A 24,205-nucleotide genomic window follows, 5' to 3' on the forward strand; every position below is an offset into this window, starting at 1 on the left:
TCCAGTCTCCCCTTCAGCAGTCTGACACTTCTCCCACAGTCTTATTTCCCCCAAATATACCACATTCTTAATTCCAAGTAATTCGTTTCAGAGAAACAGTCTCTCCATGCTTTTTTGTCAGCATATTGCAGCTGCCTGTGATCTGTCCTCCTCTACCCTCTTCCCTCTTCCCGTGCAAGGCATTTGCTGCCGATGGAAAGTGATTGTTGGTTTCTCCATGGCAGTGGCTGTGGCCAGAGCCCAGGTAGAGCAGGCGTCAACAGCGGAGACCACCGAGGGCACCGGCATCAACATCACCTGCTCACATCCAAAAATCCAGAGAAACGAATTGATCTACTGGTACCAAAAATTTCCGGGCCGAGGACCCGAACTCTTCGTGAGCATTCACAAAGACTCCAAGGAGCTGCCGGGCAGTGCGGGCCATGTGTTGGTGTCGGCAGATCGGAGTTCCAGCTCGCTGTGGCTCGCGGAGCCCCGGCGCGGGGACGCGGCCGTGTATTACTGCGCGCTGGGGGCCACGGGCAGAGGAGCCGGGGCTGCGGCCGGGCACGAACCGCCGCGGGCGGGGCCGTGCGGGGCCAGCAGGGGGCGCTGCCGCTCCGCCCGCCGGGGCCGCCGAGCCCCGCTCGTCCCGGGCTGCCGGGGCGCTGCCGCCACCAGAACCGACACCGGAACCGGCACCGTCATTCACACCGGCATTGACATCGACATCCACACAGGCACTGACAACGGCAGCTCCAGCTTGGAGTCACCGACCTCCCTCCGCCCCTCTTCTCAGCACTGCCTTAATGAGCTTTTGACCCAGCTGCCTCATCTCCCTAGCACCAAACCCATTCAATCCTTAAATCTTGTGAGCCTCGAAGAGACTTAGCAAATCTTTAACTTCCTCCGTCTGGATTACAGGGGTTCCTTGCTGCTTGCCCTCCCTGTCTCCCAGATCAGGAGGCATTGTCCTGATGATAAGCAATCCTAATCTTGAAGACTGAGGCACAAAATGTGTTAAGCACGTCAGGTATTCCCTTGTTTTGGTGAATGTATTCCCCATGAGAGTGGACTTAGAACAGAAGAAAACTACCTCTGCTGAGACATTTGTGGAGTGGGTAATTTTGTAGGAGAAAGAGAAACGGAAGGGGCATCAGATTCACCTGTTTTCCAAACTCAGAAGGACCCTGGGTGCAGTTGTACAATGATGTAGCAGCCTGGAAGAGATTTGTCCAGGGAAGAGGCGCTGAAATGCAGTCCCTGTTTCCAGAACCCTCCTTTTCCATTTGCTCTAAATATCACAATCTCCTACTGGATATTGACAGCCCCAATAAGGGGGGGGGGGGGGGGGAAGGGGTCACCCAAAATTGTATTTTTAGTTTAATTCTGTTTGAAGTGCTGGGAGTACCTCAGCATGACTGGGAGAGCTCACACACACACACACACACAGATACACGTATATACAGACACACACACAGGTCTCATCATGCCAGTGCACAGCTGCTCTCCCCTGAGCTGCATCACATTGGTGTCGAGGACATGGACAAAGGCTGGGGCTTTATGCCCAGGTCCTTTATCGTTGACAGTGCATTTCTTTCCAGTGCCCTGAAAGACAATTCGGGAGTCCCCACATGACAGCCAAGGGACGATGTGAGGGAACAGGCTATGGGAGAGAAGGAAAGCCAGGCACTGTCAATGGTGATGTCCACGATCCCAGGCCGATCGCTGCCCCCCAGGCCGGCCCCGCCGCTTGCGACGTGCAGAGAGCCGAGCGCCGCCCCGCAGGCCCCGCGCTCGCCTCGCCTCCGTTCCCTGCCAGGACTCGGCGAGAGCCCGAGCGGCAGCGGCGCAGGGCTCAGCCCCGGGGCGGAGCTGGCGGCGGCCCAGAGGAGGCGGCACGGCCGCAGCAGAGCCGGGGCTCGGGGGCACAGCGAGGCTCGGCCGGCGGAGCGGCGGCATGCGGCGGGCTCGGGCCGCGGCGCTGGCCGCGCTGGCTGCGCTGCTCATCGGTGCGTAGGGGTGATGAAGGCGCCGCGGTTTGGGGATGGGTGATCCCTCAAGTCCCTGGAAGCTGCCGTCCTCCCTGGCTTATTCTCAGACCTTTTCCCAAGTGCTGTGCTCTTGTTTTTCTCTCCTTCTTCTTCATTGCATAGTCCCAGGAAAATCACCTGATTCTGTCTCCAACCCTGAGCAAGCATTCCATTCCTCTCCTTCTTTATTAGTTACAAAGCCAGTCCTTAGGCATTCTAACTTTTCTTCTTCTTTTTCTTTTCTTTTTTTTTTTTTGTACTTTCTCTTATATCTCCCCATTGTCCAGTGACTGAACCGTTCTTCTTTTCATTCCTGCGTTCATCTCTGCACAAACCATTCATGGACACTTCCATTCCTGCTAATCTTGAAATCCCTTCGCTCCTCTTTATGTCATCATCTCTGTACGTTCCTGACTGTTTCTGTGAGATCGGTACTATGCAGTAGGGCAGTGTAGAATATGAGATTTGTCCTTTTTCTGTCTCCGGCAGTGGCTACAGGGAGAGCCCAGGTGCAGCAGGAGCCGTCAGTGGAGACCACCGAGGGCACCGGCATCAACATCACCTGCACACATACCAAGAAACAGAGCAATGATTACATCCATTTCTACCGTCAGCTCCCGGGCCAAAGCCCCGAATTCCTCGCAGCTGTTTATAGAGGCTCGAAGCCCCTGCCGGCCATTGCAGGATCGCTGTCGGTGTCGGAGGACGGGAGTTGGAGCACGCTGTGGCTCGCTGAGCCCCGGCGCGGGGACGCGGCCGTGTATTACTGCGCGCTGGGGGCCACGGGCAGAGGAGCCGGGGCTGCGGCCGGGCACGAACCGCCGCGGGCGGGGCCGTGCGGGGCCAGCAGGGGGCGCTGCCGCTCCGCCCGCCGGGCTCCCGGGCCGCGCCTCCGCAGCTCCTTCCTCTGCCCCGAGCCCGCAGCACCGACAGCGCCAATGGCACCCAAAGGCCCACACACTCCGGGCCTGCTGGCCCTCACCTGCACTGCTGTTGCTTCTCCTCACTTCCATCACATCCCTGAGACTCCCGGATGCCATTCTGGGAATAAAGCAGCACCCAGAGTAGGAGAAGAAGTAATTAAAGAACTCCTAGTGCACATACACCAGTTCACAGTATCACAAACACACTCTGGAACTAGCACACACCCCAAGAGTACCTCATAGCTCTGCATTAATGAAGAGGTGTGTGCTCTCACGTTTCCAAAGGAGACCCAGGCACAGACACTTCTCCTTCTGCCATGTCCCCACTAATGTCTAAACACGCACACTCGCTCCCATTCCTGCTCCTGCACCCAAGTCTGTGCATGCACATCTACATGAACACTCCTGTCCAGAGATATGCACACATAACTCACATCCCAACATGGCTTTAGTCGCTCAAACATCCACCATCCTTCCCTCCTCAGCTCACCCTGATTGTCACTGGTTTTTGCCTCCCATGTGTCACCTTTGGTCTGCTGGTTCCGACCTACCCTGTTGAAACTGCCTATAAGGATGTATTTGTGCCTCTCTGGACATCTAACCCTGTGTTCAGCCTGTGAGTACACAAACCAAGCCAGGGCCTTGCCTGACTCCTTGTCCTTCTCCACAAAGCTCCTGCTGCAGCTGTTCCCAGGTTTCCTCAGCAGTGTCCTTGCCTGGGATACAAGGACACACAGATACATGGACAGACAGAGACATGGGGACAGGGACACATGGACACACAGACACACGGACACACAGACAGGTCTCTGCAGGCCAGTGCACAGCTGCTCTCCCCTATGCTATATCAGATTGGTCTTTTGGACACAGAGAAAGGCTGAAGCATTTATGCCCAGGTCCTGTATCTGTGTGTGTGGGTTTCCTTCCAGTGCCCTGAAGGACAATTCGGGAGTCCCCACATGACAGCAACGGGACGATGTGAGGGAACAGATTATGGGAGTGAAGGAAAGCCAGGCATTGTCAATGGTGATGTCCACGATCCCAGGCCGATCGCTGCCCCCCAGGCCGGCCCCGCCGCTTGCGACGCGCAGAGAGCCGAGCGCCGCCCCGCAGGCCCCGCGCTCGCCTCGCCTCCGTTCCCTGCCAGGACTCGGCGAGAGCCCGAGCGGCAGCGGCGCAGGGCTCAGCCCCGGGGCGGAGCTGGCGGCGGCCCAGAGGAGGCGGCACGGCCGCAGCAGAGCCGGGGCTCGGGGGCACAGCGAGGCTCGGCCGGCGGAGCGGCGGCATGCGGCGGGCTCGGGCCGCGGCGCTGGCGGCGCTGGCCGTGGTTCTGATCGGTGCGTGGGGAAAGCAGCAGTGGGGGACATCGGGGGGTTGGGTGAGACCCCGCTCGCCCTGGGATTGATCTCTTATCCTTCTTCTCCTTCTCAGTTCTTGTTAGCTCTCTGTCCCCTCCTCTGCCATCATAGGGGTTTCTTTTGCCTCACTGAAATCCTTCCCTGCGAGTCTGCCTATGGTCCTCCAATTTTCCATCCATCCATTCATCCATCCATCCATCCATCCATCCATCCATCCATCCATCCATCCATCCATCCATCCATCCATCCATCCATCCATCCATCCATCCATCCATCCATCCATCCCTCCATCACTCAATCCATACATCCATGCAAATCTATTTTCCTCATCTCTTTCCTCTCTTAAAAATTCCAATTGTCCTTTCAAATATCCATCACCGATTCTCTTCCCCTGCCAAACCCTCTCGGAGCAATATTCTCTCTATACTTTATTATCAGAAAGCCGCCCAGTTAACGCTGCTCTCTCTACCTCCCCATCTCCGACTGTATGGCATTTTCTGATAACGAAAAGTGATTGTGCTTTTCTCTGTGGCAGTGGCTGTGTCCAGAGCCCAGGTACAGCAGAAGCCGTCACTGGACACCACCGAGGGCACCGGCATCAACATCACCTGCTCACATCCCCAAATCCAGACCAGCCAAACGATCTACTGGTACCGTCAGCTCCCGGGCCGAGGACCCGAACTCTTCGTGAGCATTCACAAAGACTCCAAGGAGCTGCCGGGCAGTGCGGGCCATGTGTTGGTGTCGGCAGATCGGAGTTCCAGCTCGCTGTGGCTCGCGGAGCCCCGGCGCGGGGACGCGGCCGTGTATTACTGCGCGCTGGGGGCCACGGGCAGAGGAGCCGGGGCTGCGGCCGGGCACGAACCGCCGCGGGCGGGGCCGTGCGGGGCCAGCAGGGGGCGCTGCCGCTCCGCCCGCCGGGCTCCCGGGCCGCGCCTCCGCAGCTCCTTCCTCTGCCCCGAGCCCGCAGCACCGACAGCGCCAATGGCACCCAAAGGCCCACACACTCCGGGCCTGCTGGCCCTCACCTGCACTGCTATTGCTTCTCCTCACTTCCATCACATCCCTGAGACTCCCGGATGCCATTCTGGGAATAAAGCAGCACCCAGACTAGGAGAAGAAGTAATTCAAGAACTCCTATTGCACATACACGAGTTCACGGTACCACAAACACACTCTGGAGCTTGCACACACCCCAAGAGTAACTCATAGCTCTGCATTTATGGAGAGGTGTGTGCACACACATTTCCAAAGGAGACCCAGGCACAGACACTTCTCCTTCTGCCATGTCCCCACTGGTGTGCAAACACTCACGCTCACTCCCATTCCTGCTCCTGCACCCACGTCTGTGCATGCACATCTATGTGACCATGCCCATCCAGAGATGTGCACACATAAATTACATCCCAACACGGAACTATTCCCACACATGCCATCCCTTCTTCCCTCCTCAGCTCACTGGTTTTGCCTCCCTGACCCTGCTCTCTTAAAATTGCCTTCAGGAAACCAGTCATCCCTCTCTGGACATCTTACCTGCTGTTCAGCCAGTGAGTACACAAACCATGCCAGGGCTTTGCCTGACCTATCGTCCTTCCCCACAAGGCTCCCGTCCTGCTGCAGTTGTTCCCAAATTTCCTCAGCAGCATCCATGGCTGATGGTGTCCTTGCCTGTGCTCCTGGTTTGTGTGCACTTGTGTTCAGGCAGGGTCCATGGAATCCATGTGGGAGCACAAATTCATGCATTAATCACCCCCGATGTGCAGAAACCTGTGTGTTTGTGTGTGTGTCTGTGTGTATCCAGCATGTCCCAGTGTGTTACTCCACAAGTGAAATGAGTTGATCACCCTGGGGATGCTCTCCATTGCTCTGCCCTGAGCATCCCAGAGCAGCATTTGGCAAGACTCAGAAGGAGCGCGGGTGTAATTGGACAATGATGCAGCAGCGTGCAGGAGATTGGTCCAGGGAAGAGGCTCTGAAATGCAGTCCCAGGGTCCTGAGCCCTCCTTTTCCAGCTGCTTTAAACACAGACTCACAGACGCACGGACATATACACACAGGTCTCTTCATGCCAGTGCACAGCTGCTCTCCCCTGAGCTGCATCCCATGCATTTCTTGGACATGGAGAAAGGCTGAGGCTTATGCCCAGGTCCTGTATCCGTGTGTGTGAATTTCCTTCCAGTGCCCTGAAGGACAATTCGGGAGTCCCCACATGATAGCAAAGGGACGATGTGAGGGAACAGATTATGGGAGCGAAGGAAAGCCAGGCACTGTTAATGGTGATGTCCACGATCCCAGGCCGATCGCTGCCCCCCAGGCCGGCCCCGCCGCTTGCGACGTGCAGAGAGCCGAGCGCCGCCCCGCAGGCCCCGCGCTCGCCTCGCCTCCGTTCCCTGCCAGGACTCGGCGAGAGCCCGAGCGGCAGCGGCGCAGGGCTCAGCCCCGGGGCGGAGCTGGCGGCGGCCCAGAGGAGGCGGCACGGCCGCAGCAGAGCCGGGGCTCGGGGGCACAGCGAGGCTCGGCCGGCGGAGCGGCGGCATGCGGCGGGCTCGGGCCGCGGCGCTGGCCGCGCTGGCCGCGCTGCTCATCGGTGCGTGGGGTCGGCGAAGGGGCTGCGGTCTTTGGTCTGGCTGATCCCGCAGGTGCCCGGAGGCTGCCGTCCTCCCTGGCTTATTCTCAGACCTTTTCCCAAGTGCTGTGCTCTTGTTTTTCTCCCTTCTTCTCCATCCCTCTCATTCATAGAAAGGAAATAGAAATTTCCTTTGTATTCTATGTCCTACCCTGCACAAGCATTCCAGCCCTCTCCTTCTTTATTATTTATGAAGTCAGTCCTTACCCCTTCTAACTCCCTTTTTTTGTTGTTCTTTCTCCCACATCCTTCCTTTCTTCAATGACTGCTCAGTTCTTCCTGGCATTTACACTTTCAGATCTTCACAAACAAGTAACTTCCATTTCTCCTCCCTCTTATGTTGAAATCCCCTCAGTACTTATTTTCTCATCATCTGTGTACATTCTTCACTGTATCTGCAGGCTTTCTTCTGTGAAGTAGGGCATTGCAGGATTTCAGTCTTCTCCTTTTTCTGTCCCCGGTAGTGGCGTCAGGCAGAGCCCAGGTGCAACAGGAACCATTCCTGGAGACCACCGAGGGCACCGGCATCAACATCACCTGCACACATACCAAGAAATTGAGCGGCGATGTCGTCCATTTCTACCGTCAGCTCCCGGGCCAAAGCCCCGAATTCCTCGCCCTCGTTGCTAGAGGCTCCAAGCCCCTGCCGGCCATTGCAGGATCGCTGTCGGTGTCGGAGGACGGGAGTTGGAGCTCGCTGTGGCTCGCTGAGCCCCGGCGCGGGGACGCGGCCGTGTATTACTGCGCGCTGGGGGCCACGGGCAGAGGAGCCGGGGCTGCGGCCGGGCACGAACCGCCGCGGGCGGGGCCGTGCGGGGCCAGCAGGGGGCGCTGCCGCTCCGCCCGCCGGGCTCCCGGGCCGCGCCTCCGCAGCTCCTTCCTCTGCCCCGAGCCCGCAGCACCGACAGCGCCAATGGCACCCAAAGGCCCACACACTCCGGGACTGCTGGCCCTCACTTGCACTGCTGTTGCTTCTCCTCACTTCCATCACATCCCTGAGACTCCCTGATGCCATTCTGGGAATAAAGCAGCACCCAGAGTAGGAGAAGAAGTAATTCAAGAACTCTTATTGCACATACACGAGTTCACGGTACCACAAACACACTCTGGAGCTTGCACACACCCCAAGAGTAACTCATAGCTCTGCATTTATGGAGATGTGTGTGCACACACATTTCCAAAGGGGACCCAGGCACAGACACTTCTCCTTCTGCCATGTCCCCACTGGTGTGCAAACACTCACGCTCACTCCCATTCCTGCTCCTGCACCCACGTCTGTGCATGCACATCTATGTGACCATGCCCATCCAGAGATGTGCACACATAAATTACATCCCAACACGGAACTATTCCCACACATGCCATCCCTTCTTCCCTCCTCAGCTCACTGGCTTTACCTCCCTGACCCTGCTCTCTTAAAATTGCCTTCAGGAAACCAGTCGTCCCCCTCTGGACATCTTACTCTCAGTTCAGCCAGTGAGTACACAAACCATGCCAGGGCTTTGCCTGACCTATCGTCCTTCCCCACAAGGCTCCAGCCCTGCTGCAGTTGTTCCCAAATTTCCTCAGCAGCATCCATGGCTGATGGTGTCCTTGCCTGTGCTCCTGGTTTGTGTGCACTTGTGTTCAGGCAGGGTCCATGGAATCCATGCGGGAGCACAAATTCATGCATTAATCGCCCCCAATGTGCAGAAACCTGTGTGTTTGTGTGTGTGTCTGTGTGTATCCAGCGTGTCCCAGTGTGTTACTCCACAAGTGAAATGAGTTGATCACACTGGGGACCCTCTCCATTGCTCAGCCCTGAGCATCCCAGAGCAGCATTTGGCAAGACTCAGAAGGAGCGCGGGTGTAATTGGACAATGATGCAGCAGCCTGGAGGAGATTTGTCCAAGGAAGAGGCTCTGAAATGCAGTCCCTTGGTCCTGAGCCCCCCTTATGCAGCTGCTGTAAATACAGACTCACAAACACATGGAAACACAGACACAGAAATACACGGATTTACAGACAAACACACAGGTCTCGCCAGGCCAGTGCACAGCTGCTCTCCCCTGAGCTGCATCACATTGGTGTCGAGGACATGGACAAAGGGCTGGGGATTTATGCCCAGGTCCTATATCGGTGGGAGTGCATTTCTTTCCAGTGCCTGAAAGACAATTCGAGAGTCCCCACATGACAGCAACGGGACGATGTGAGGGAACAGATTATGGGAGCAAAGGAAACGCAGGCACTGTCAATGGTGATGTCCACGATCCCAGGCCGATCGCTGCCCCCCAGGCCGGCCCCGCCGCTTGCGACGTGCAGAGAGCCGAGCGCCGCCCCGCAGGCCCCGCGCTCGCCTCGCCTCCGTTCCCTGCCAGGACTCGGCGAGAGCCCGAGCGGCAGCGGCGCAGGGCTCAGCCCTGGGGCGGAGCTGGCGGCGGCCCAGAGGAGGCGGCACGGCCGCAGCAGAGCCGGGGCTCGGGGGCACAGCGAGGCTCGGCCGGCGGAGCGGCGGCATGCGGCGGGCTCGGGCCGCGGCGCTGGCCGCGCTGGCCGCGCTGCTCATCGGTGCGTGGGGGTGATGAAGGCGCCGCGGTTTGGGGATGGGTGATCCCTCAAGTCCCTGGAAGCTGCCGTCCTCCCTGGCTTTTTCTCAGACCTCTTCCCGAGAGCTGTTCTATTGTTTTTCACTCCTTCTTCATTCCAGAGTCCCAGAAAAATCACCTCATATTGTGTCAACCCTTGGCGAGCTTTCCAAATCTCTCCTTCTTTATTAGTTACAAGGTCTGTCATTAGCCCTTCTAACTTTTTTTCTTTTATTTCTGTGCTTTCTCCCACATCCCTCCATTCTCCAGTGACTGCCCCGTTCTTCCTGTCATTCCCACATTCATCTCTCCACAAACAATTCATGGACACTTCCATTCCTGCTAACCTTAAAATCTCTTTGCTCCTGTTTATTTCACCATCTCTGTAGGTTCTTCACTTTTTCTGTGAGATCGGTACTATGCAGTAGGGCAGTGTAGAATATGAGATTTGTCCTTTTTCTGTCTCCAGCAGTGGCGACAGGTAGAGCGCAGTTGCAGCAGGAACCATTCCTGGAGACCACCGAGGGCACCGGCATCAACATCACCTGCTCCCACTCCAACAAACGGATGGGCGATTACATCCATTTCTATCGTCAGCTCCCGGGCCAAAGCCCCGAATTCCTCGCCCTCGTTGCTAGAGGCTCCAAGCCCCTGTCGGCCATTGCAGGATCGCTGTCGGTGTCGGAGGACGGGAGTTGGAGCTCGCTGTGGCTCGCTGAGCCCCGGCGCGGGGACGCGGCCGTGTATTACTGCGCGCTGGGGGCCACGGGCAGAGGAGCCGGGGCTGCGGCCGGGCACGAACCGCCGCGGGCGGGGCCGTGCGGGGCCAGCAGGGGGCGCTGCCGCTCCGCCCGCCGGGCTCCCGGGCCGCGCCTCCGCAGCTCCTTCCTCTGCCCCGAGCCCGCAGCACCGACAGCGCCAATGGCACCCAAAGGCCCACACACTCCGGGCCTCCTGGCCCTCACCTGCACTGCTATTGCTTCTCCTCACTTCCATCACATCCCTGGGCCTGCCTGATGCCTTGCTGGGAATAAAGCAGCACCCAGAGCAGGAGAAGCAGTATTTAAACATATCTTCCTGCACATACAGGAGTTCACGGTACCACAAACACACTGTGGCATTTGCACAAACCAAAGAGTAACTCATAGCTCTGCATTTATGAAGAGGTGGGTACATGCACATTGCCAAAGAGGACCCAGGCACAGACACTTCTCCTTCTGCCATGTCCCCACTCATGTGCAAACATGCACGCTCGCTCCTATTCCTTCTCCTGCACCCAAGGCCTTGCAAACACATCTATGTGAACACTCCTGTCCAGAGACGTGCACAGATAAATCACATCCCAACACGGATCTATTCCCACACATGGCCTCCCTTCTTCCCTCCTCAGCTCACCCTGATTGTCACTGGTTTTTGCCTCCCCATCAGTCACCATCCCGCTGCAGGTTCTGAACGTGCCTTCTTAAAATTGCCTTCAGGAAAGCAGTCATGCATCTTTGGACATCTTACTCTCAGTTCAGCCTGTGAGTGTACGCACCATGCCAGGGCCTTGCTTGACTACTTGTCCTTCCCCACAAGGCTCCAGCCCTGCTGCTGTTGTTCCCAAATTTCCTCAGAAGCATCCCTGGCTGATTGTGTCCTTGCCTGTGTTCCTGGTTTGTGTGCATTTGTCTTAAGGCAGGGTGCGCAGGAATCCATGTGGGAGCAAAAGTTCATGCATGAATCCCCCCCAATGTGCAGGAGTCTCTGGGGATGTGTGTCTGTCTGTGGGTGTCTGTGCCCTTTTGTGTAACTCAACCAGTGAAATGCATTGATCACACTGCAGATGCTCCCCATTGCCCTGCCCTGAGCATCCCAGAGCAGCATTTGCCCAGACTCAGAAGGAGCCCGGGTGTAATTGGACAATGATGCAGCAGCCTGGAGGAGATTTGTCCAGGGAAGAGGCTCTGAAATGCAGTCCCGGGGTCTTGAGCCCTCCTTATCCAGCTGTTCTAAATACAGACTCACAGACACACGGACATATACACACGGGTCTCTTCATGCCAGTGCACAGCTGCTCTCCCCTGAGCTGCATCCCATGCATTTCTTGGACATGAATAAATGCTGAGGCTTTTTGCCCAGGTCCTGTATCCATGTGTGTGAATTTCCTTCCAGTGCCCTGAAGGACAATTCGGGAATCCCCATGACAGCAACGGGACGATGTGAGGGAACAGATTATGGGAGTGAAGGAAACGCAGGCACTGTCAATGGTGATGTCCACGATCCCAGGCCGATCGCTGCCCCCCAGGCCGGCCCCGCCGCTTGCGACGTGCAGAGAGCCGAGCGCCGCCCCGCAGGCCCCGCGCTCGCCTCGCCTCCGTTCCCTGCCAGGACTCGGCGAGAGCCCGAGCGGCAGCGGCGCAGGGCTCAGCCCCGGGGCGGAGCTGGCGGCGGCCCAGAGGAGGCGGCACGGCCGCAGCAGAGCCGGGGCTCGGGGGCACAGCGAGGCTCGGCCGGCGGAGCGGCGGCATGCGGCGGGCTCGGGCCGCGGCGCTGGCCGCGCTGGCCGCGCTGCTCATCGGTGCGTGGGGGTGATGAAGGCGCCGCGGGCGGGGGCTGCGATGATCCCGCAAGTCCCTGGAAGCTGCCGTCCTCCCTGGCTTATTCTCAGACCTTTTCCCAATAGCTGTACTCTTGATTTTCTCTCCTTCTTCTTCATTGCATAGTCCCAGGAAAATCACCTGATTCTGTCTCTAACCCTGAGCAAGCATTCCATTCCTCTCCTTCTTTATTATTTACAAAGCCAGTCCTTAGGCATTCTAACTTTTCTTCTTCTTTTTCTTTTCTTTTTTTTTTTTTTTTGTACTTTCTCCTATATCTGCCCATTGTCCTGTGACTGAACCGTTCTTCCTGTCATTCCTGCATTCATCTCTGCACAAACCATTCATGGACACTTCCATTCCTGCTAATCTTGAAATCCCTTCGCTCCTCTTTATGTCATCATCTCTGTACGTTCCTGACTGTTTCTGTGAGATCGGTACTATGCAGTAGGGCAGTGTAGAATATGAGATTTGTCCTTTTTCTGTCTCCGGCAGTGGCGACAGGTAGAGCGCAGGTGCAGCAGGAACCATTCCTGGAGACCACCGAGGGCACCGGCATCAACATCACCTGCTCTCACTCCAACAAACGGATGGGCGATTACATCCATTTCTATCGTCAGCTCCCGGGCCAAAGCCCCGAATTCCTCGCCCTCGTTGCTAGAGGCTCCAAGCCCCTGCCGGCCATTGCAGGATCGCTGTCGGTGTCGGAGGACGGGAGTTGGAGCTCGCTGTGGCTCGCTGAGCCCCGGCGCGGGGACGCGGCCGTGTATTACTGCGCGCTGGGGGCCACGGGCAGAGGAGCCGGGGCTGCGGCCGGGCACGAACCGCCGCGGGCGGGGCCGTGCGGGGCCAGCAGGGGGCGCTGCCGCTCCGCCCGCCGGGCTCCCGGGCCGCGCCTCCGCAGCTCCTTCCTCTGCCCCGAGCCCGCAGCACCGACAGCGCCAATGGCACCCAAAGGCCCACACACTCCGGGCCTGCTGGCCCTCACCTGCACTGCTATTGCTTCTCCTCACTTCCATCACATCCCTGAGACTCCCGGATGCCATTCTGGGAATAAAGCAGCACCCAGAGTAGGAGAAGTAATTCAAGAACTCCTACTGCATGTACACAAGTTCACAGTATCACAAACACACTCTGGAGCTTGCACATACCCAAAGAGTATCTCATAGCCCTGCATTTATGAGGAGATGTGTGCACACACATTTCCAAAGGATACCCAGGCACAGACACTTCTCCTTCTGCCTTTTCTCCACTGATGTCTAAACACGCACACTCGCTCCCATTCCTGCTCCTGCACCTAAGTCTGTGAATGCACATCTATGTGAACACTCCGTCCAGAGATGTGCACACAATAATTACATCACAACACGGATCTATTCTCACACAGACACTCCCTTCTTCGTTCCTCAGCTCCCCGTGATGGTCACCAGTTTTTTGCCTCTCCTTGTGTCAGCCTTGGGCTGCTGGTTCCAACCCTCCCCTGTTAAAATCGCATTCAGGGAAGTGGTCGTCCCTCAGTGGACACTTTACTCTGTGTTGATCCTGTGAGTACACAAATCATGCTAGGGCCTTGGCTGACCCTTTTCCTTCCCCACAAGGCTCCAGCCCTGCTGCAGCTGTTCCCAGGTTTCCTCAGCAGCATCTGATTGTGTCCTTGACTGTGTTCCTGGTTTGTGTGCGCTTGTGTTCTGTGTGTGTGTTTGGGCCTGTGTGTCTGTGTGTGCCCTATTGTGTTACTCAACCAGTGAAATGCCTTGACTGCATTGCAGACGCTCTCCACTGCTCTGCACTGAGCAGCATTTGCCATGATTCAGAAGGAGCCCAGGTGTGGCTGAACAATGAGGTAGCAGCCTGGAGGAGATTTGTGCATGGAAGAGGCACTGAAATGCAGTCCCTGCCTCCTGAGGCCTCCTTTTGCAGCTGCTCTAAACATAACATTTTACTAGTGTACAGTGCCAGCCCTAATAAAGGGGGTTACAACTATATTTGGATTTTTAGTTTAATTCTGTTTGAATTCTTGGGAGACCCTCAGCATGGCTGGGAGTCCTCACACACCCTCGGACACAGGGACACACAGAGACACAGACACACAGAAACACAGATACACGGATAGAACTCTCCAGGACAGTGCACAGCTGCTCTCCCCTGAACTGCATCACATTCGTTTCATGGACACGGAGAAAGGCTGGGGCTTTATGCCCAGGTCTTGAATCTGGGAATGTGGATTTCCTTCCAGTGCCCTGAAGGACAATTCGGGAGTCTCCACATGACAGCAAAGGGACGATGTGAGGGAACAGATTATGGAGCGAAGGAAAGCCAGGCACTGTCAATGGTGATGTCCACGATCCCAGGCCGATCGCTGCCCCCCAGGCCGGCCCCGCCGCTTGCGACGTGCAGAGAGCCGAGCACCGCCCCGCAGGCCCCGCGCTCGCCTCGCCTCCGTTCCCTGCCAGGACTCGGCGAGAGCCCGAGCGGCAGCGGCGCAGGGCTCAGCCCCGGGGCGGAGCTGGCGGCGGCCCAGAGGAGGCGGCACGGCCGCAGCAGAGCCGGGGCTCAGGGGCACAGCGAGGCTCGGCCGGCGGAGCGGCGGCATGCGGCGGGCTCGGGCCGCGGCGCTGGCGGCGCTGGCCGTGGTTCTGATCGGTGCGTGGGGAAAGCAGCAGTGCGGGACGTCGGGGGGCTGGGTGAGACCCCGCTCGCCCTGGGATTGATCTCTTATCCTTCTTCTCCCTCTCAGTTCTTGTTAGCTCTCTGTCCCCTCCTCTGCCATCATAGGGTGGTTTTTTTGCCCCACTGAAATCCTTCCCTGCGAGTTTGCCTATGGTCCTCCAATTTTCCATCCATCCATCCATCCATCCATCCATCCATCCATCCATCCATCCATCCATCCATCCATCCATCCATCCATCCATCCATCCATCCATCCATCCATCACTCAATCCATCCATCCATGCAAATCCATTTTCCTCATCCCTTTCTACTCTTAAAAATTCCAATTGTCCTTTAAAATATCCATCATCGATTCTTTTCCCCTTCCACACCCTCTCGGAGCAATATTCTCTCTATACTTTATTATCAGAAAGCCGCCCAGATAACGGTGCTCTCTCTACCTACCTCGTCTCCGACTCTATGGCATTTGCTGATAAAGAAAAGTGATTGTGCTTTTCTCTGTGGCAGTGGCTGTGTCCAGAGCCCAGATAGAGCAGGAAAAATTCCTGGAGGCCACCGATGGCACCGGCATCAACATCACCTGCTCACATCCCAAAATCCAGCCCACCGATTGGATCCAGTGGTACCGACAGCTCCCAGGCCAAGCACCTGAACTCCTCGCACTCACTGTGAAAGAGTCCAAAGAGCTGCCGGGCAGTGCAGGATCGCTGTCGGTGTCGGCAGATCGGAGTTCCAGCTCGCTGTGGCTCGCTGAGCCCCGGCGCGGGGACGCGGCCGTGTATTACTGCGCGCTGGGGGCCACGGGCAGAGGAGCCGGGGCTGCGGCCGGGCACGAACCGCCGCGGGCGGGGCCGGCCGGGGCCAGCAGGGGGCGCTGCCGCTCCGCCCGCCGGGGCCGCCGTGCCCCGCTCGTCCCGGGCTGCCGGGGCGCTGCCGCCACCAGAACCGACACCGGAACCGACACCGTCATTGACACCGGCATTGACATCGACATCCACACAGGCACTGACAACGGCAGCTCCAGCTTGGAGTCACCGACCTCCCTCAGCCCCTCTTCTCAGCACTGCCTTAATGAGCTTTTGATCCAGCTGCCTCATCTTCCTAGCACCAATCCCATCCAACCCTTAGGCCTTGTGAGTCTCGAAGAGGCTTAGCAAATCTTTAACTTCCTCCATCCGGATTACAGGGGTTCCTTGCTCCTTGCCCTCCCTGTCTCACAGATCAGGAGGCCAGTTGTCCTGATGATAAGCAATCCTAATCTTGAAGACTGAGGCACAAAATGTGTTAAGCACGTCAGGTATTCCCTTGTTTTGGTGAATGTATTCCCCATGAGAGTGGACTTAGCACAGAAGAAAATAACCTCAGCTAAGAAATTTGTCAAGTGGGTAATTTTGTAAGAGAAAGAGAAACGGAAGGGGCATCAGATTCACCTGTTTTCCAAACTCAGAAGGACCCTGGGTGCAGTTGTACAATGATGTAGCAGACTGCAAGAGATTTGTCCAGGGAAGAGGCGCTGAAATGCAGTCCCTGTTTCCAGAACCCTCCTTTTCCATTTGCTCTAAATAGCACAATCTGCTACTGGATATTGACAGCCTCAAAAAGGGAGGGGGTCACCCAAATTTTTATTTTTGGTTTAATTCTGTTTGAAGTGCTGGGAGTACCTCAGCATGACTGGGAGAGCTCACACACACACACACAGATACACGTATATACAGACACACACACAGGTCTCATCATGCCAGTGCACAGCTGCTCTCCCCTGAGCTGCATCACGTTGGTTTCGTGGACATGGAGAAAGGCTGGGGCTTTATGCCCAGGTCCTTTATTGTTGGAAGTGCATTTCTTTTCAGTGCCATGAAAGACAATTCGGGAGTCCCCACATGACAGCAAAGGGACGATGTGAGGGAACAGATTATGGGAGCGAAGGAAAGCCAGGCACTGTCAATGGTGATGTCCACGATCCCAGGCCGACCGCTGCCCCCCAGGCCGGCCCCGCCGCTTGCGACGTGCAGAGAGCCGAGCGCCGCCCCGCAGGCCCCGCGCTCGCCTCGCCTCCGTTCCCTGCCAGGACTCGGCGAGAGCCCGAGCGGCAGCGGCGCAGGGCTCAGCCCCGGGGCGGAGCTGGCGGCGGCCCAGAGGAGGCGGCACGGCCGCAGCAGAGCCGGGGCTCGGGGGCACAGCGAGGCTCGGCCGGCGGAGCGGCGGCATGCGGCGGGCTCGGGCCGCGGCGCTGGCCGCGCTGGCCGCGCTGCTCATCGGTGCGTGGGGGTGGTGAAAGGGTCAGCGGGCTATGTGAGATCGGCCCCAGCTCAGAATTCAACTTTTACCGTCCTCTTCCTTTTCGGTTCTTATTACCCTCTGTCCCCTCCTCTGCCTGCCTGTTTTCTTTCCTCTCTAAATCGATGCTTCCCATCTCGGCTTTTCTCCTTCCTATCGGTATCCATCCATCCATCCTTCTATCCCTCTCAGCCAGTTTTTCACAATTCCATCTGATTTGCCTTCAAAACATCCCTCATCGGTCCTTATCGTCAATGAAACACTCTCAGACAAATCATGTCTCCATACCCTATTCTCAAAACATATCCAAGATCGCTCTGATATGGCGTACTCTGCTCCCTCCCCTTGCATGGTATTTTCTGTAAAAAAAACTGATTTCTTTTCTCCATTTCAGTGGCTGTGACCAGAGGCCAGGTGGAGCAGGAGCCGTCATTGGAGACCACCGAGGGCACCGGCATCAACATCACCTGCTCACATCCCCAAATCCAGATGAGTGATAGGATCCAGTGGTACCGTCTGCTCCCGGGCCAAGGACCTGAATTCCTGGCAGTCACTATAAAAGACACCAAAGAGCTGCCGGCCATTGCAGGATCGCTGTTTGTGTCGGCAGATCGGAGTTCCAGCTCGCTGTGGCTCGCGGAGCCCCGGCGCGGGGACGCGGCCGTGTATTACTGCGCGCTGGGGGCCACGGGCAGAGGAGCCGGGGCTGCGGCCGGGCACGAACCGCCGCGGGCGGGGCCGTGCGGGGCCAGCAGGGGGCGCTGCCGCTCCGCCCGCCGGGCTCCCGGGCCGCGCCTCCGCAGCTCCTTCCTCTGCCCCGAGCCCGCAGCACCGACAGCGCCAATGGCACCCAAAGGCCCACACACTCCGGGCCTGCTGGCCCTCACCTGCACTGCTATTGCTTCTCCTCACTTCCGTCACATCCCTGGGCCTCCCTGATGCCTTGCTGGGAATAAAGCAGCACCCAGAGCAGGAGAAGCAGCATTTAAAGATCTCCTCCTGCACATACACCAGTTCACAGTACCACAAACACACTCTGGACCTAGCACAAACCCAAAGAGTACCTAATAGTCCTGCATTAATGAAGAGGTGTGTGGTCTCACGTTTCCAAAGGAGACCAAGGCACAGACACTTCTCCTTCTGCCATGTCCCCACTGATGTGCAAACCTGCAGACTTGCTCCTATTCCTGCTGCTGCACCCAAGTCCTTGCAAACACATCTATGTGAACACTCCGTCCAGAGATGTGCACACATAAATCACATCCCAACATGGATCGATTCCCACAAATGCTCTCCCTTCTCCTCTCCTCCGCTCACCCTGATGGTCACTGGTTTTTGCCTCCCCATCTGTTGCCATCAGGCTGCTGCTTTCGAACCTGCCTTGTTGAAATTGCCTTTTAAAAAATAGTTGTGCCTTTCTGGACATCTTACTCTCAGTTCAGCCAGTGAGTACACAAACCATGCTAGGGCCTTGTCTGACTCTTTGTCCTTCCCCACAAGGCTCCAGCCCTGCTGCAGTTGTTCCCAAATTTCCTCAGCAGCATCCATGGCTGATGGTGTCCTTGCCTGTGCTCCTGGTTTGTTTGCACTTGTGTTCAGGCACAGTCCTCAGGAATCCATGTGGGAGCAAAAATCCATGCATGAATCCCCCCCAATGTGCAGGAGTCTCTGGGTGTCTGTGTGTCTGTCTGTGGGTGTTTGTGCCCTTTTGTGTAACTCAACCAGTGAAATGTGTTGATCACACTGGGGATCCTCTCCATTGCTCTGCCCTGAGCATCCCAGAGCAGCATTTGCCCAGACTCAGAAGGAGCCCGGGTGTAACTGGACAATGATGCAGCAGCGTGCAGGAGATTTGTCCAGGGAAGAGGCTCTGAAATGCAGTCCCAGGGTCTTGAGCCCTCCTTATCCAGCTGTTCTAAATACAGACTCACAGACACACGGACATATACACACGGGTCTCTTCATGCCAGTGCACAGCTGCTCTCCACTGAACGGCATCCCATGCATTTCTTGGACATGGAGAAAGGCTGAGGATTTATGCCCAGGTCTTGTATCTGTGTGTGTGGATTTCCTTCCAGTGCGCTGAAGGACAATTTGGGAGTCCGCACATGACAGCAAAGGGAGGATGTGAGGGAACAGATTATGGGAGCGAAGGAAAGCCAGGCACTGTCAAAGGTGATGTCCACGATCCCAGGCCGATCGCTGCCCCCCAGGCCGGCCCCGCCGCTTGCGACGTGCAGAGAGCCGCGCGCCGCCTCGCAGGCCCCGCGCTCGCCTCGCCTCCGTTCCCTGCCAGGACTCGGCGAGAGCCCGAGCGGCAGCGGCGCAGGGCTCAGCCCCGGGGCGGAGCTGGCGGCGGCCCAGAGGAGGCGGCACGGCCGCAGCAGAGCCGGGGCTCGGGGGCACAGCGAGGCTCGGCCGGCGGAGCGGCGGCATGCGGCGGGCTCGGGCCGCGGCGCTGGCGGCGCTGGCCGTGGTTCTGATCGGTGCGTGGGGAAAGCAGCAGTGTGGGACATCGGGGGGCTGGGTGAGACCCCGCTCGTCCTGGGATTGCTCTCTTATCCTTCTTCTCCTTCTCAGTTCTTGTTTGCTCTCTGTCCCCTCCTCTGCCATCATAGGGGTTTCTTTTGCCTCACTGAAATCCTTCCCCGCAAGTCTGCCTATGCTACTCCAATTTTCCATCCATCCATCCATCCATCCATCCATCCATCCATCCATGCAAATCCATTTTCCTCATCCCTTTCCTCTCCTAAAAATTCCATTTGTGCTTTTAAATATTCATCACCAATTCTTTTCCCCTGCCAAACCCTCTCGGAGCAATTTTCTCTCTATACTTTATTATCAGAAAGCCGCCCAGTTAACGCTGCTCTCTCTTCCTCCCCATCTCTGACCGCATGGCAATTTCTGATAACGAAAAGTGATTGTGCTTTTCTCCGTGGCAGTGGCTGTGTCCAGAGCCCAGGTGCAGCAGAAGCCGTCACTGGAGACCACCGAGGGCACCGGCATCAACATCACCTGCTCACATCCCCAAATCCAGACCGGCCAAACAATCTACTGGTACCGTCAGCTCCCTGGCCGAGGACCCGAACTCTTCGTGAGCATTCACAAAGACTCCAAGGAGCTGCCGGGCAGTGCGGGCCATGTGTTGGTGTCGGCAGATCGGAGTTCCAGCTCGCTGTGGCTCGCTGAGCCCCGGCGCGGGGACGCGGCCGTGTATTACTGCGCGCTGGGGGCCACGGGCAGAGGAGCCGGGGCTGCGGCCGGGCACGAACCGCCGCGGGCGGGGCCGTGCGGGGCCAGCAGGGGGCGCTGCCGCTCCGCCCGCCGGGCTCCCGGGCCGCGCCTCCGCAGCTCCTTCCTCTGCCCCGAGCCCGCAGCACCGACAGCGCCAATGGCACCCAAAAGCCCACACACTCCGGGCCTGCTGGCCCTCACTTGCACTGCTATTGCTTCTCCTCACTTCCATCACATCCCTGAGACTCCCGGATGCCATTCTGGGAATAAAGCAGCACCCAGAGTAGGAGAAGAAATTTTTAAAGATCTCCTCCTGCACATACACCAGTTCATAGTACCACAAACACACTCTGGACCTAGCACAAACCCAAAGAGTCACTCATAGCCCTGCATTAATGAAGAGGTGTGTGCTCTCACGTTTCCAAAGGAGACGCAGGCATAGACACTTCTCCTTCTGCCATGTCCCCACTGATGTGCAAACACGCATGCTCGCTCCTATACCAGCTGCTGCACCCATGTCCTTGCACAGATATCTATGTGAACACTCCGTCCAGAGATGTGCACACATAAATCTACACTCACAAACGCTCTCCCTTCTCCTTTCCTCAGCTCACGCTGATGGTCAGTGGTTTTTGCCTCCCCATCTGTTGCCATCAGGCTGCTGCTTTCGAACCTGCCTTGTTAAAATTGCCTTTAAGAAATCAATAGTGCCTTTCTGGACATCTTACTCTCAGTTCAGCCTGTGAGTACACAAACCAAGCCAGGGCCTTGCCTGACTCCTTGTCCTTCCCCACAAGGCTCCAGCCCTGCTCCAGTTGTTCCCAAATTTCCTCAGCAGCATCCCTGGCTGATTGTGTCCTTGCCTGTGCTCCTGGTTTGTTTGCACTTGTGTTCAGGTACAGTCCTCAGGAATCCATGTGGGAGCAAAAATCCATGCATGAATCCCCCTCAATGTGCAGGAGTCTCTGGGGGTGTGTGTGTCTGTCTGTGGGTGTTTGTGCCCTTTTGTGTTACTCAAGCAGTGAAATGTGTTGATCACACTGGGGACACTCTGCATTGCCCTGCCCTGAGCATCCCAGCATTTGCCCAGACTCAGAAGGAGCCCGGGTGTAACTGGACAATGATGCAGCAGCGTGCAGGAGATTTGTCCAGGGAAGAGGCTCTGAAATGCAGTCTCAGGGTCCTGAGCCCTCCTTTTCCAGCTGCTCTAAACACAGTCACACAGACACACAGACATATACACACAGGTCGCTTCATGCCAGTGCACAGCTGCTCTCCCCTGAACTGCATCCCATGCATTTCTTGGACATGGAGAAAGGCTGAGGCTTATGCCCAGGTCCTGTATCCGTGTGTGTGAATTTCCTTCCAGTGCCCTGAAGGACAATTCGGGAGTCCGCACATGACAGCAAAGGGACGATGTGAGGGAACAGATTATGGGAGTGAAGGAAACGCAGGCACTGTCAATGGTGATGTCCACGATCCCAGGCCGATCGCTGCCCCCCAGGCCGGCCCCGCCGCTTGCGACGTGCAGAGAGCCGAGCGCCGCCCCGCAGGCCCCGCGCTCGCCTCGCCTCCGTTCCCTGCCAGGACTCGGCGAGAGCCCGAGCGGCAGCGGCGCAGGGCTCAGCCCCGGGGCGGAGCTGGCGGCGGCCCAGAGGAGGCGGCACGGCCGCAGCAGAGCCGGGGCTCGGGGGCACAGCGAGGCTCGGCCGGCGGAGCGGCGGCATGCGGCGGGCTCGGGCCGCGGCGCTGGCCGCGCTGGCCGTGGTTCTGATCGGTGCGTGGGGTTTGGCACCAAGCGGGCGGGGGCTGGGGCTGGTGTATTCCCCAGGGAGACTGGCACGGAGTTTTCCCTCTCCTCCCCAACTCTTTCTCTCTCCTGGTCTCCCTGCCACCTCTCATCCCAGCAAGTCTTCATCATTTGTGTTGGTAAAGCCTGCTTGCATGTGTTTATTCCTGCTTTTCCGTGTACATGTACCTTGCCCTCTACATCCAGCATTTATTTTTGCCCTGAATACAGCATCCTGTTTTTCACTTAAAATCTTCATTTCTTCATCCATCTGTGCATGTGCACACCTGACTTCTGCCTAATCTCTGCATGCATGAATTTCGAATTCCTCTCATTCCGTTCCAGTCTGCCTCTGCCTTGTGGCCACTGTCCCTGACTCTGTCTGGCAAAAGAAACATCAGAATCCCACGGTTTTGGCGAAGTTTGTTCTCTCTCCCTCCTTTCCCAGCAGTGGCTGTGGACACAGACCAAGTGCAACAGACTCCTTGGGCAGAGACCACCGAAGGCACAGGCGTGAACCTCACTTGCCAGCACCCCAAAATTGCTGCCGACTCTACCCACTGGTATCGCCAATTCCCACACCAAGCACCCCAGCTGATAGCAACGGCTGTCGTAGGCACGAAACCCGTGCTGGAACCAGAGGGGAGTCTGACAGTGTCGGCAGATCGGCGTTCCAGCTCGCTGTGGCTCGCGGAGCCCCGGCGCGGGGACGCGGCCGTGTATTACTGCGCGCTGGGGGCCACGGGCAGAGGAGCCGGGGCTGCGGCCGGGCACGAACCGCCGCGGGCGGGGCGGTGCGGGGCCAGCAGGGGGCGCTGCCGCTCCGCCCGCCGGGCCGCCGTGCCCCGCTCGTCCCGGGCTGCCGGGGCGCTGCCGCCACCAGAACCGACACCAGAACCGACGTCAGCACCGGCACCGGTACCAGCATCGACACCGACTCCGGCACCCACACGGACGCCAACCCTGGCACCCATACTGACACCGGCTGCTCCCCCACTTGGCGTCACAGACCGTGCTCAGCCCCTCTCCTCAGCCCGGGCTTTGTCCAGCTGAGCTCCTCACGGCAGCAAACAGCCCCGCCAGGCCATAGCTACATGTTCACACTGAGGTGGTCTGTGTGAGGCAGGGAGGGCAGAACGGTCTGTGCCAAGCCACCTCTTGGTCCTTCAGAAAGGGCTCTGTGCCTTCCGGGGAGCAGGGCATCCTCTGGCCTGTCTGCAAAGGTGGGTCAGCATTGTTTTAGAAACACATCAGTGAGAACACACATTCCCACAAAGCCCATATCAGGTTGCTTCTCCTCTTGTTTCTGTCCTCCGGTCCATGGAGTGCAGACTTTCAGGAAGAGATGCCTCCAGGATGGGTCCACAATGTGTCCACAGGTCCTGGCAGAAAATGAGCTCCAGAATGGGCTCCTCTCCACGGAGGCACAGTCCTGCCAGGGCCTTGCTCCTGGGGGGGTTCCCATAGGGTCACACCTTCCTTAAGGACACATCCACCTGCTGTGGCTTAGGATCTTCCATGGGATGCATTTCTGCTCCAACACACATCTTCATAGGCTGTAGGGGGACAGCCTCCCTCACCATGGTCTTCATCACAGGCTGCAGAAATAGCGGTGCTCTGGTGCCTGCAGCAGCTCCTCTCCCTCCTTCCTCACTGTCCTTCCTGACTGCAGCATTGTTTCTCTCACAGAGACTCTATTCCCTCTTCCCGCTGATGTTGCACAAGAGTTTTTCTGCCTTTTTAATTTTTGCGAGCACAGCTGCTCTCTTTGACAGACAAGGAGCTCAGGCTCTTGAGACCAGCAGAGTTCTCGGCCTCTTGTGCCCCTCGTCCCTTCTCAAAAAGACATGCCACAAAGGGCAAATCTGAAATCCCCAGTGCTAGTGGAGGGGGAACGGGAAGGAACAGATGGTGGAGGAGAAGGGAGAAAATAATCGTTCAGTCCTGTGCTTTCCGGGACAAACGGCTCCAGGTCTGCACATTGTCCCCGCTGTCTCCGTGGGACACAGCTGCGAGCGCCGCCCCGCAGGCCCCGCGCTCGCCTCGCCTCCGTTCCCTGCCAGGACTCGGCGAGAGCCCGAGCGGCAGCGGCGCAGGGCTCAGCCCCGGGGCGGAGCTGGCGGCGGCCCAGAGGAGGCGGCACGGCCGCAGCAGAGCCGGGGCTCGGGGGCAC

At 57.6% G+C, this 24,205-nt stretch overlaps 2 protein-coding genes and 4 gene segments (V, D, J or C); all 6 read left to right on the forward strand.

Annotated features, from left to right (window-relative positions):
* Positions 1 to 1,939: 1,939 nt before the first annotated feature.
* Positions 1,940 to 3,898, forward strand: LOC136567159 (T cell receptor alpha variable 4-like). The segment is given in 3 exon segments: positions 1,940 to 1,991; positions 2,502 to 2,847; positions 3,865 to 3,898. Coding segments are annotated over 3 exon segments (432 nt in total).
* Positions 3,899 to 4,220: 322 nt separating this feature from the next.
* Positions 4,221 to 6,506, forward strand: LOC136567160 (T cell receptor alpha variable 4-like). The segment is given in 3 exon segments: positions 4,221 to 4,272; positions 4,829 to 5,174; positions 6,473 to 6,506. Coding segments are annotated over 3 exon segments (432 nt in total).
* Positions 6,507 to 6,828: 322 nt separating this feature from the next.
* LOC136567161 (probable non-functional immunoglobulin lambda variable 1-50) lies at positions 6,829 to 7,928 on the forward strand. The segment is given in 2 exon segments: positions 6,829 to 6,880; positions 7,384 to 7,928. Coding segments are annotated over 2 exon segments (597 nt in total).
* A 1,486-nt stretch (positions 7,929 to 9,414) lies between these two features.
* On the forward strand, positions 9,415 to 10,500 carry LOC136567162 (T cell receptor alpha variable 4-like). The segment is given in 2 exon segments: positions 9,415 to 9,466; positions 9,956 to 10,500. Coding segments are annotated over 2 exon segments (597 nt in total).
* A 1,491-nt stretch (positions 10,501 to 11,991) lies between these two features.
* On the forward strand, positions 11,992 to 13,855 carry LOC136567163 (immunoglobulin iota chain-like). Its single transcript, XM_066566662.1, has 3 exons — positions 11,992 to 12,043; positions 12,558 to 13,132; positions 13,832 to 13,855. Exons 1-3 carry the CDS (start codon positions 11,992 to 11,994, stop codon positions 13,853 to 13,855), a joined length of 651 nt encoding a protein of 216 aa, XP_066422759.1.
* Positions 13,856 to 16,909: 3,054 nt separating this feature from the next.
* The window catches only part of LOC136567194 (M1-specific T cell receptor alpha chain-like), a 109,459-nt gene continuing 102,163 nt past the window's right edge, over positions 16,910 to 24,205 (forward strand). The window contains exons 1-2 of the mRNA XM_066566695.1: positions 16,910 to 16,990; positions 17,404 to 17,700. Of these exons, the coding sequence (XP_066422792.1) occupies positions 16,939 to 16,990; positions 17,404 to 17,700 (349 nt within the window). The 5' untranslated portion in view covers positions 16,910 to 16,938. The remainder of the gene's footprint in view (positions 16,991 to 17,403; positions 17,701 to 24,205) is intronic.

The sequence above is a fragment of the Molothrus aeneus genome, chromosome 28 (genome assembly GCF_037042795.1).
Source record: "Molothrus aeneus isolate 106 chromosome 28, BPBGC_Maene_1.0, whole genome shotgun sequence".
In the NCBI taxonomy this organism is placed as follows: domain Eukaryota; kingdom Metazoa; phylum Chordata; class Aves; order Passeriformes; family Icteridae; genus Molothrus; species Molothrus aeneus.